This window comes from Carex rostrata, chromosome 11 (genome assembly GCF_964058835.1).
Source record: "Carex rostrata chromosome 11, lpCarRost1.2, whole genome shotgun sequence".
In the NCBI taxonomy this organism is placed as follows: domain Eukaryota; kingdom Viridiplantae; phylum Streptophyta; class Magnoliopsida; order Poales; family Cyperaceae; genus Carex; species Carex rostrata.
In genome coordinates this window covers 10,597,421-10,610,436 of record NC_135928.1, presented here as the reverse complement: position 1 = coordinate 10,610,436, position 13,016 = coordinate 10,597,421, and the positions used below count along the sequence as shown (strand labels likewise).

Genomic DNA, 13,016 nt, shown 5'->3' with positions numbered 1-13,016 from the left:
TTTCTAAATTATTCTAAACCATTTTGGTATTTTCTAAATTATTCTAGACCATTCGGTATTTCCTAAATTATTTGGACATTATTTTAAACCATTTAAAATTAAATTAATTAAATTAATTAAAAAAAAATACCTTGAAAAACGCTGAAATGTGATGGGGTGTGATGGGGACGGGGACGAGCCAGCGCCATTTGTAGTCAGCCTATATTTCCGGAAAAAAAATTTCCGAAAATAGCCTGTTTCCGGAAAAAAAAATTCCGGGAATAGCCTGTTTCCGGAAAAAAAATTTCCGGAAGTAGCCTCTGTTTCCGGAAAAAAAATTTCCGGAAAGGGTATATTTCGAGAAACGTTGCTGATGCGGTTATTTTTTTGAAATTTAATATTAAATTTGGATATTAATAAAAAATTCGGTAGACTATGCTTCAGATGGAGGAATGTGAAGAAAAAGGAAAGAGATAATCATTGTGCGGAGAAAGCCTCATCCTAGACTGTTTTTGCCTGATGGTTTCACCTGCTTCAAAAGAGAAAAATTAGAGAGGGAGCAAAGGTGAACGAACATTGTTCCGAGGGAAGAAAAGCTCAGCATTGTATTGATTTTTGACAACAATCGTTACTCCCAAATCATAGTGTAAAATTATTGTGCGGAGGTAATTCTTACTTCCGATCTCTCCCCTTTCTTTTTTTTAATGAGAAATTTTCTCCTCCGTTCTAGAACACAGCCTTATAAGAAAATTTTATCTCTTCATCCAAATGCCTCAATTTGTTGGTTGCTACAGTTTGGCGGAGCTACAAGAATCCAGATTTTTTTTTTTTATAATGATATATTTTTTTTTCATCTTTTCAGTAAAATGAAAAATATATTTATGTTGAAAATAATGATGTATTTTATTTTACGGCTTCGCTTTAGAATTTTTTTTATAAACCATAATTAGAAAAAAATATTTTTATGAAACCAACATGATTACTTATTTTTTTTTACAAAAACAATAAGAACCAAAATGTTATTTCGATCGGTTCCCTTTTTTTTGGGACCGAATTGTCATTTCAGTCCCAAGCGTTTTCACAGATTTCGAGAAAAAAATACGTTGAAAAATTATAAAATACTTGAGACCGAATTGTCATTTCGGTCCAAGAAAAAAAAATTGAAATCAAAATGGCATTTTAGTTCTTATGATTTTTATAAATATATATATATATATGTTGGTTTCATAAAAATCTTTTTTCTAAGTATGATTTATAATTCGCTTTTAACTTTTGAACATGGTCAAAATAAAATGAGCTGGTACATTGAACATGCATATCAAATGGTCAAATTAAAGCGCCTGTTTAAATTAATTTAATCCCCTTTATATATAGGCTTACATAATGCAATTGACTAATGAATAGGGAAGCGTCTAATTGTTCACAGCTTTTTGTCTACCATTTGTCCACAGCTTTAACTTGTGCGAATACTGTAAAATTACTTCTACATGCTGTATAATTATACAATATATCACATAAAATATATCAGTTAATCACAAAATATCCAGCAACTATTTGAAGTGGTTCCATGATAGTTAGAAAAAGATTGCAACGAGAAAAAAAATGTATTTTCAAACTGTACTTTCGGAAATTACAGTTATAGGAAGTTATTGGCAGTTAGAGTTAGTTATTAGCGGTTATTGGCAGTTAGAGTTAGTTATTAGCGTCTGCACTGGGTTGAATCTTGTATACTGTAAAATTGAATCTTGTATACATTAAAATTTTCGATTGAATCTTGTATACTATAAAATTGAATCTTGTATACAATAAAATTTTCAATTGAATCTTGTATACTGTAAAATTTTCAATTGAATCTTGTATACTGTAAAATTTCTAAATCTAAATCATAAAATAATACCATGTATACTGTAAGATAAAATGTAAAAAATACTACATTTCAGCTTAAACTACAACCTGCAAAGAATCATGTATACTGTAAAATTTCAAAATATAAACCATAAATTAATACCATGTATACTGTAAAATTTCTAAATCTATACATACATCCATCATCTGTTCAACAAAAATCTATACATACATTTCACTTGCACCAATCATGTAAAATTCATCATTCAATGCTGTAACTTAAATAACAAATCTTATAAAAAAATGTCATTCAAATTTTCAAACATCAAGAAACTTTCATAACATATTGCAAAATGTACAATTTCACAAAACTAACAGTACAATATGAAAACATTTCAATATGCACCAATACCGTCAGTGCAGGTCGCGAGAAATCAGGTCAGATGTGGTCACCGCTGGTTCTATCTCAATCGTGTTAGATAGATCAAGCGAGAGGTGGATGTGAGACCCGTCGGAGAGGAGGCCGTCGAGGGGAGGCCATCGGAGAGAAGGCTATCGGTAGAGACCCGTCGGAGAGGAGGCTGTCAAGGGGAGGCCGTGGAGAGGAGGCTGTCAGTGGAGACCCGTCGAAGAGGAGGCCATCAAGGGAAGGCCGTCGGTGGAGATCCTTCTCTTTGATTGCCTTTGAGTATGTCTCTCACCACTTCAACGGAGTTGGGAGGAGAGGAAATGAGAGAGAGTAAGGCGGAGGGAGCAGAGAGATCAGATCTAGCCAGTTTTTGTTTTGGTGAAGATCGATAATTTATTTTGGAAAAAATGGAGAGACGATTTATAAAAGGAAGGTAGTTAGAGTTCAACAGTTCAAAAACATTATAAAGTAGTTTTGAATAAGGCGGTAGACAAATGGTGGACAAAACATGATAAACATTAACCTTTTCTTTAATCAAAATCACACCGACCGTTTGGTAATGAATGATGATAGACAAAATTACTTTTTGGTACTGCTAACTGTTTTCTAAAGGAAAATTATTCAGATGTCTCTGTCAATTGCACTGCACCACCTGTTAATTAGAAAAACGTGCAATTCAAATTAGAGAACATGACAAGGATATTCAGGAATACATTTTGCAAATAACATTTATTTATATATTTTCAAATAATTTGCAAATAATATTTTGATAAGGTTGGCTACTCTACTCATATAAGTATATGACGACATATTAAAAATTGATTTGAAGCGCTCAACGTGTTCTCCATATTAAAATGTGCTTAGAGACTAAATTTTACATTATTTTTGAAAATTTGTTACTTTTTTTTATTTTAAAAAATATATATAAATATAAAAACATAGATTTTCAAAAATCCTAAAGTTAGTAAAAATTTTCCAAACAATGTGAAATTTAGTCTCCAAGTATATTTTAATATAGAAAACACGTTGAGCGGTTTAAATCAACTTTTTTAATTTTAAAAACACAAAAATGACTTATAAGCATATGCCCTCATGTGCTTATATAAGTAGACTAGTCAACCTCTATTTTGATTTGAGGATAATTATTCCTGCAAATATATTATTGACAAATAATTCCAATTATAATTTGGAAAAACGACTAATTTAATTAGAACTAATTGTTTCTGAATTTACTTTCTAAAATTTTGTAATCAACTAAATGAGACATGTATGCATTAAAAAAAAAATAGACAGATTTTCAGAAAGAGACAAAATTGATCCGAATTTATAGATCTCCATAAAATTCAAAATCCGGGTGGGGGGAGAACAAATTACCCTCCCCTTGGTCGCTTGGATGGTCCTTACTAGGCCCACCCCCTGCAAAAACCTCATTTGGTGTATAATTTAATTAGTCTGGTCTAAACTTGCAATTTGCATATTAAATGGTTGTAAACATTTATTTGAAGATCATAAGAGAAGTAATTTGGATAATAAAAAAAGAACCAATATTTAATTTAATTGCAATGGGCAAATATCTTCTAGTGCGAGATTGTGGGTTCAAAACTAAAATAGAATATTCTTTATATATATTAAATTAAAGTTTTTTTTTTTTAATTAAAGTTAGAAGTCAAGCTACCCAGCTGTTTTCAATATTCATAAAGAATCTCTCATTCAGATTTCAAATATACAACCTCCCACACTGATAGACATTAAATTAAAATGAGAATGCTTAACTTCTATCTTTCTATCTAAAAGAAAATTGAATAAAAATATATTATAAAGGAGGTATGAGGTTTCAATCGACTTGGGATTGAAGCAAGCAAGCTATTAATCAGCGAGTTATGGACGAATTTGAAAATTTGTATAGCCCTAAAAGTATTGTTATATGTTTATATAATACTTCTCGGCTTGAACAATTCAAATACATGTATTCTCTTCCAGCTATATGTATGTTTACATAAAATCAAATATCAATTTAAGAAAACAAAAATATATATCATTTCTGTGTATTATTTGTATTAAAAATAATAAATTATTTCAAATTATATCCGTAATATATATTAATTGAGGAGGGATCAAGTTACAACAATTTTTGAGTTACAACAAGTTACAACAATTTATGTGATCTCTACAATAAAATGTACTTGGAGACCAAATTTTACATTTTTTTGAAATTTTTTTACTATTTATTAAGATGGGTACAAAAACTAGTCAAATTCAAATCATTGAATTTTGTACCCATCTTAATAAATAGTAAAAAAATTCAAAAAAAATGTAAAATTTGGTCTCCAAGCACATTTTATTGTAGAGATCACATCTAACGATTTGGACTTTCAAAATGTAAAAAATACTTGTTGTAACTTATTGTAACTCAAAAAATATTGTAACTTAATCCCTCCTCATATTAATTACTAATTTTAGAACTTATCAAATTATTATTTTCAACATCAGGAAATCATCACTTTGATTATTATATTATTGACGAAATTAAATTTTCAATCTTTGAACCTGAGTGTTAAAGACAAGGCACTGACATTTCCAATTTGAAATAATTACTTGTTGAACAGGAAACAAATAAATTCTCACCTGAATGATTCCCTAATTTTTTATAGATCCGTATCCTCCCAGGTACCTGATTCAAGACAATTGAAACGGACGGTTCAGATTTACTTTCAGCCGGTCGGGATTCGAGATGACAGAGGGGCAAGAATATTTATGCTTTAACATTCGTGTCGATCCATTTTAGGACCGTCCAATTCAATTCTACTCAGTCAGGTAACCTGAGGATACGAATTCATTTTTTATGTGGTTGGTTGGATTTTTGATTCCATGTACTGCAACGACACGTGTCGATAATGTAATGGAGATATATGGGGGTACAACAGGAAAGAGCATGAGGCTCACGTGTGAGGCGATGCCAACTGTCTGATCGCAACATCAGAGAAAAGGACGGAGGATATGGTCCCGCTTCCTGCCGTCTGATTGATCCCTCGTCTCTTTCTGTCCCCTCATTACACGTGTCCTATTCGCCTAAAATGAGGGGACAGAACGCCAATTCCTTTCTCCATTTGACCGTTGTTTTGTTGAAGTATTGTCCTTTGACTCCTTTCAAAAGGAGAGGGTGGAGAACAAAAGAAAATTAAGATTTGAGAAAAATAACTTTATTTCGTGTTTGCGTGTGTGTATTTTTTTTTTTTTTACTTTTAAATTTTATTACCTGATTATATAATTTTTTTGAGTAATTTGGTTCATCCTTTTTCTTTTCTTTTTTTCTTTTTTCTTTTTAGGTTGTAGAGCACAATTTAAGTAGGCTCTTCATTAAATTTCACTGAATTGATCCTTATTTATTTATTAGGATATTAAAATTTGAAAAGAAAGAGAGATAAATATGTATATAATATTTTAAATTTCCTTAATAGGAATTGGCTCGCTTCACTTCCGTTCCACTCAGGAAGTCAAAGATTTCTTAGCAACTTCAAATTGTAGTGTAAAGAAGAAAAGAAGAAAAGAAGAAAAGAAGAAAAGAAGAAGAACAAATTAAGTTTGTTTCAGCTTTTAAATTTATATTTACAGAAGTTGCATGTATATCTCAATAACAATTTAATTTTTTTTCGGAGAAACAATAAAGTAAACCCTAGCTATTATCATTTTCTTTTTTTCCTCCACGCCTCTTATTGCGTTTCCTTCTGTCTCTTCTAGTCTTCACCTCTAACATAGCGATACTCCCTTTCTCTCTCGTCTTTATCTCCTCATGCAGAGAGGAGAATGAGAGAGAGGAGGGAATCGAGCCGAGCAGAGCCGATTGTACGGTATCATCGGAGCTCGAAGTGTAGAGTCTTTACTCTATTTCAATCAAAGCGCGACAGTGAACAATTCCGATCATCAGAGTACAGCCGTAATCAGACAAAAGCCGATCCGACCATAGAGAGATGGAGGTAAAGAGGTAATAGGGTGTTTAAGAGTACATATAAGTAGGATTAGTTTATTATAATCTATGTTACCCTGACACTCCTAGGAAGCCATCGTACATGTGTCCGACACGTATACAACACCGACACGCCTCTGACACGCGTACGATACGTATCAGACACGCCAGCTGGCGTGTCCCTATCCTCTTGACACGGTCTCCGACACCTTGTTGACCCATGCCGATACGGCTGGAAATTTCTGATACGGAGGGGATACGCCTCAAGAGCATCTGATTTATGCTGTGAACCGCGCGTGAACCGAGTCCATTTCATTTTTTGTGTGAGCTGCCACGAAATTGGCAAAATTAAGTGGCTTCAGCGGGATTCGAACCCAGGTTCGAAAGGATCCAAAGCCGCGCCTTTACCACTGGAATAGAACAACTTTGTTGTAATTATGTATTAGCTTATTATATATATAACTTATATTGCATACTTATTCAGAATTTTTTATATTTATTTTATATAATACAAGTGATGAATTAATAATATAATTAAAATAATATATAATAGCCGTGTCGTATCCTTTATTTTTGAGAATTGTCGTGTCGCTGTACCTGTGTCGTGTCCGATACGATACCCGTACCCGTATCCATGCAACATAGATTATAATAGTTTATGTGATTTTATGAGAATAGATGAGTTTAGATATAGGAAGGTGGATTATTTGACTTGTTGTAATATATTTTTTTTGTTAATGATAATATTAGTAGACATTTAAAGCCACTATTTTGTTTATAAAAATAAACAATTCAAGTCTTTTCTTTTTAAACAAGATTGATTTTTATCATATATATTTCACGTATAATTATTTATTGCAACAAATAAATCATCGTATATACGCTAAACATTTTAGTAAATAAATGCCAAGTAAGATTCATGTTGTACATAATATGTTTTGAGAAATAAAATTTGGTGACTTAATTAATTACTTTTCAAACTGGAAACCTCCATTTCAATCGGACAAGAGAGGTACGTGAAACATAATTTTTGTCGTCATGTCACCGCTAAGACTAAGTCAAATGGTCACATGTTGATAATCTCAATGAACACCAGGTTCAGTTTGCCTCGTAATAAATTATGTGGAGGGTTGAAATGCCTCTATTTGTTGTGCCTTCAGAATCCGAATCTGTTGTAATTCCGAAAGGGATTACAGGATCCTGAAATTCTAATATGAATCCTTCAAATATTTTCTGCACAGATCTAAAAAAAAATTAATTTTTCATGCACAAATCTCGAGAAATACTAACGGTTCAGATTGGGATTTCAGGGCAGATTTATTTCCGTGCCTTCATCATATCTCTATTTTTAAAAACTTTAATAACTCAAAATTTAAATCTTGAAATTTAAAATAAAACCGTTGGATATGAACTACATCATTTTATCTATGCACGTGTAAAAAATTATGACATTTCAATTTTGTTTTGGTTGTCATCTTGAGCTTGTAAAACTGCATACTAATGTGGATAATTTCTAGACGTTGATTATTTAACTTATTGATTCACATAAAATCAAAATCAAAATGTGATAAATTTTTATGGACACATAGAAAAAATAACATAGATCACATCTAACGGTTTTATTTTGACATTTAAGTTTTAAACTTTGAGTTATTCAAGCTTTTAAACTCAATTTCTCCCTCGTTGTTTTCTTCTTCTTATTTCTCGGAGGTGTAGACATATCGCGATATTTTTTTTTCTTACGTATTAAAGAAAAAAAATTGGATGCTATCGATAACATAAGGTCATCATCTGTACTACAATTTCAAAAATATGTCATATAAATTTTCAACTTTGATTTAAGTAGCTCAGTAAATTTGTTATATAATGAACTTGTAAAATATCAATTTTTATTATTTTTGAAATGTTTTTACGGTTTTTTATGATTTATGGCAAAAAAAAAATTACTTAAAAATAAAGGAAAATTGTCAATATTTTAGACTATTATTTATCATCTTTTATAAATTGTAAAAAATAATAAAAAAATATAAAAAATAGTAAAAATTGATATTCTACAAGTTCATTATATAACCAATTTACTGAGCTACTTAAATCGAAATTTAAAATTTATATTATAAGTTTTTAAAACCGTAGCACGGATGACCTTATGCTATTCATAACATGCAAGCCTTACTCTTAAAAAAAATACATACACCAAAAGTAATGATTATTTAACTTATCTAAAAAAAATGGTCAACAAATTAAAGAAAATGTAAAATGATGTTTCCAAGTAGATTTTCATAAAAGTATCATATTTAGCTCAGATTCACAATTCAAAATATGAAAATAAATATATAAATTCATAGCATGGATCGTTTCATAATATACAAATTATCATAGCCTCACTCGTTATAGTTTAGATTTTAAATTAACCATGATGCCATATGTCAAAAAATTAAATAAATGTGTTATGAATATATATTAAATGTGTGGATGTCATTCATTTTGTAACTCTCATATTAATCCTCAATTTATTTCTCCACTACTTCATGCATATTGATGCCCACTACTATTGGAATTCATTTCTCCATTTATTATTTGTATGGCTTTCATTTACAATTTGTAGCCTATAAATAGAGGCTTTGTAATCTTGTATTGTACACACATGAGAAATATATGAATAAAGATATTGTCATCTTTTCCTCTCTATTTTGTTTATTCATCTTATGCTTGTTTATATTTATTTTATAACAAAATGAATTATATATATAATTAATAAATGTAGGATGAAACTATCTTCGAGAGAAAAATATAAATTGGGATAACTTTTTGCCGAGTACTTGGCAAAAATGTATTTTAATATTATAAGTAATTTAGAAACTATTTTAATATAATAATATAATTTAAAATGTATTTATTTACATAATGATCAGAATAGTACGTACTTTTTAATTTTGTCTTGCTTTCACAAACATATATTTGTTTAGTATAATAATAATATCTTAAAAATTGATTTGTAGGTAATTAATATTTATCAAATTTATGGTCTCGGTAGAACAAAAATTATGATTTCCTATATTTTTGTGACCATAAATTTTTACAGTTTTGTCAATGCACTGATTTCAAGTAGCTAGCAAGACCAAATATAGTCTATAACAATTAATTTTTTTCAGAAATATATTAAACTGTGAAAGCAAATGGGACCTAAGCTCTGAACACATTTATCTTACCAATAGCTTTAAACACATACATTCATATTTTATTTACATATAAATTTTAAATATTTTATTTCCAAATAGAGGTATTATTATTGTTACAGCTAGAGGTGCACAAAAACTTGTGATTTGATTGAGTTCGATTCAAAAAAAAAAAAAAAAAAAATTCAGTTTTAACACATCAAACTAGCTCGGTTTTGAAATAAATCAAACCCAGTTCGGTTTAAAATTGGTTCGAATCAAACTCGAACTGAGTTTGACTCTGTTCGAAACTCTTCTTTTTTTAGTTCTAAACTATGTTTCAATTTCGAACTAGTTCAGTTCGAAACTGATTCAAATCGCACCGAGTCAAACTCGAACTTTTCTTTTTTAGTTCGAAACCATACTTCAATTTCGAACCAGTTAAAGTTCGAAATTAGTTTGAACTCAAATTTGAACTGATTTAAGTTTGATTCGATTTGATTCGTTTGTAGCCCTAGTTATAACTTCATGAAAAATTTGAGGAGGCCGGCACCGCAATTTATTATTGCGCCATCAAACTTTTGAACAAAATTTATTACATTCAATGCAGGAAAGATTCTTCTTATATTCTCATTAAAGAATTCAACCTCTCCTTTTTGCCCTTATCCACAGTTCCTCTCTCTCTCTCTCTCTCTCTATTCTCTCTCTCTCTCTCTCTCTCTCTCTCTGAACATATCCCTAGTTTCTTGTTTTCATCCATGGGTTCCAGCTCAAACACAGATGCCATGGATACTGATGCACCAAGTCTTTCAATTTCAGTGGAAAGAAATCCTTCTCAGGCTCGGCTACAACAGCTAGGTATCAAGTCCTGGCCAAAGTAAGTTACCCATATATAATTCCTCTAATTTTTATATCAATTTACTTTGAAAAAAATATATAGATAATATAGAAATCTTGTATGTGTGTTTTTAATTCTTTTACCAGTAGTAGTAGAGCATTGATCTTCTTTATTCTCTATATATACATTTTTTTTTTCTTTTGACATCAGATGGGGGTGTCCACCAGGAAAGTTTCCAGTGAAATTTGATGCACAACAGACATGCTATTTCTTGAGAGGCAAGATCAAAGCGCATGTCAAAGGCTCAAATGAATTTGTGGAGATTGGTGCTGGTGATCTTGTAATATTTCCCAAGGGGCTTAGTTGCACTTGGGAAGTTTCTGTGGCAGTAGATAAACACTACAAGTTTGATCCTTCTTAGGTTTTTTTTTTTTTTTGTTAATTTGTATTCAACATTTTTAGAACTAGCCAAGAGCACTGTGCATGCATGCCTGATGTTAATTTGTCTCTGTTTAGTAGTCAGTTTAAACAGTAATATAATTAGTTTATGATATATATCTCTGCACAGCATTAACAGCTTCTCTCTCGTTCTTATATTAATTAACCATATTAACAATTTAACAACGTAATGTCGATCAACCCAAACGTTAAGAACTAGGCATTGAATTAATAAATAGGGTTAGATTATTTGTCAAAAATATTGATCTTTAGAAATATATATATATCAAATAATAATAAGCTTAATTAATTGTCTTGATCCTTCAGCCTTGGTGTTCTCTTGTGGGCAGAATATGCTTGTTCTTAAAATCTGGATTCGAGATGAATTTTAAGGCAAAACTGTATCTAATATTTAAATATCAAAATCAATTTTGGATTCATGTGTTAGTAATTTTAGGGACAGAATCCTGCTCACAGACAGATGATCCGGTTCTATTGATTGTCCATTTGTCCTTGATCTATTATTTTCTTTCTGGTTTTTTTCACTAATTTATACTCGATTGCTACTCTAAGATATTCTTGAAAAGAAATGATAAATTAGATGTGCATGAGAAAGAGAGACGAATTTGATTGTGAAATAGAGATAGTTATTTTCGTTATATGTTTGTTTACTAATACCAAAGAGATTAATATATTAAGTGTCCCATACAAGGCATTTAATTAGCTTCCTTTTTATATAATGTGCTATGGAAATTCCATGGGAAATTAAGTAGACTTCTAGTAAGGTAGCACAATTACTCGTGACTAGTATGCATTAATTACCAATATATTTTTTTTTCCGTGCCTCATTTATTTTCTATTTTTTTTCCCCTTGCAAATCCTGTCTCGTTGTCATGATCACGATATACTACAGCAATGGAATAGTATTCATTGAGATAAAAAAATATATTATATATTGTCGAGGGTATATCAATAAAAAAAACATGATATTCTGAGTGTATCAGTATTGCCAATAGAAGTATCTATAAAAAACACTCTTATCCTCGCGAATACTATCTTATTCTTATGCGGATACTGCTGGCATATAGACGTAATATGTACTTTCTTTCTTTTTCTTTTTTTGAAAGTTTTACATAAACTATAAAGTCAGTGAGAAGAACTCGTATTTTCAACGTTTGAATAATCAATCATATGATTTTTTTTCTAATAAACTGCTCTACTATTCCATCTCCACAAATAATATGTTCTTCAAGTGAATGATTGCTGTAAAAGAAAATATTATAATTAGTTATAGTATAAGGATAGATTTATGTATTGATTAGGAATGACTAAGTCATCCTTATAAGTTAAAAGTAAACAATTTTGTTCTTTATATTTATAATTTTAACAAGTACTTCATTTTTTTTTTAAACATTTAAGATTTTCTTATCAAATAAAATTACACTATAGTAACTTACTCGGACTTCGAATCTCAATTTTTTTATTCTGTCCATAGTATTTTCTCTGTGTATTTAGAAGCATAATGATCACTTGACAAAAAGAAAATGAACAATGATTATGTTGGCGTAAATTTTCATAATATTCGGATAGTTAGAAATTAATTAAAATAAATCAAATTGAAATAGAGTTATCCAGATTGTGTACAAAACACTTTCCTTAAGCATATTACGTCTCATCGTGCAAGATGGAACCGCAACCAAGATAATCCGGAGTTGTTGCTCCTTAGACATGCTATGGAAGCAACTGACGATAACTCCACAATATCCAGCATAGATCAGATATAATTTAATTTGATTGATACACAATCAAAATGGAGAATAAATCAAAGAAGTTTATTCCGTGGGAGAAATGAATCAAAGAGATTTTATTTTATGAATATCTAACAGAGGAGAAAGGGTGTGATCAGCAAAATGAAAATGAGTTTTACCCCTACCAATCAAACAGGAGATTGCTTTATTTATAATAAAGATAGAGATTTAATGTATTAAATAAGAATTAAATGTAAGAAAGGAAACGGATCCAAATATATGACAATTAATGAGAATATTAATGGATAATCAATCAAAGACTAAACGTTTGGACTAATTATAATTCTTATTAATTATGAATCAATTCAGAGTAATTCACGGAATTGAAAATGATTAGATATAAGATTTACATTTGAACCCTCAAGTTTAGAAATATTACAAATTGATATTTGAATCAAATAGAAAATATTGAGTTGGAATTTTGAGTTTTCAAATAAAGTTCCAACAGATTATTCATGAATAAAAAAGATTTAGTATTTAAGTTATGTGCTTAATTAATTATTTTTTCGTAATAGCTAGACGTATTTTTATTTACATTATTTTTTACATTAATCTAAAAGAAAGTACAGACAGGGATGGA

At 30.1% G+C, this 13,016-nt stretch overlaps 1 protein-coding gene across 1 annotated transcript; it reads left to right on the top strand.

Annotated features, from left to right (window-relative positions):
- Positions 1 to 10,033: 10,033 nt before the first annotated feature.
- On the top strand, positions 10,034 to 10,674 carry LOC144561971 (uncharacterized). Its single transcript, XM_078311080.1, has 2 exons — positions 10,034 to 10,229; positions 10,401 to 10,674. The coding sequence occupies exons 1-2, from the start codon at positions 10,111 to 10,113 to the stop codon at positions 10,609 to 10,611; spliced, it is 330 nt and encodes a 109-aa protein (XP_078167206.1). The 5' UTR covers positions 10,034 to 10,110; the 3' UTR covers positions 10,612 to 10,674.
- The last annotated feature ends 2,342 nt before the right edge of the window (positions 10,675 to 13,016 follow it).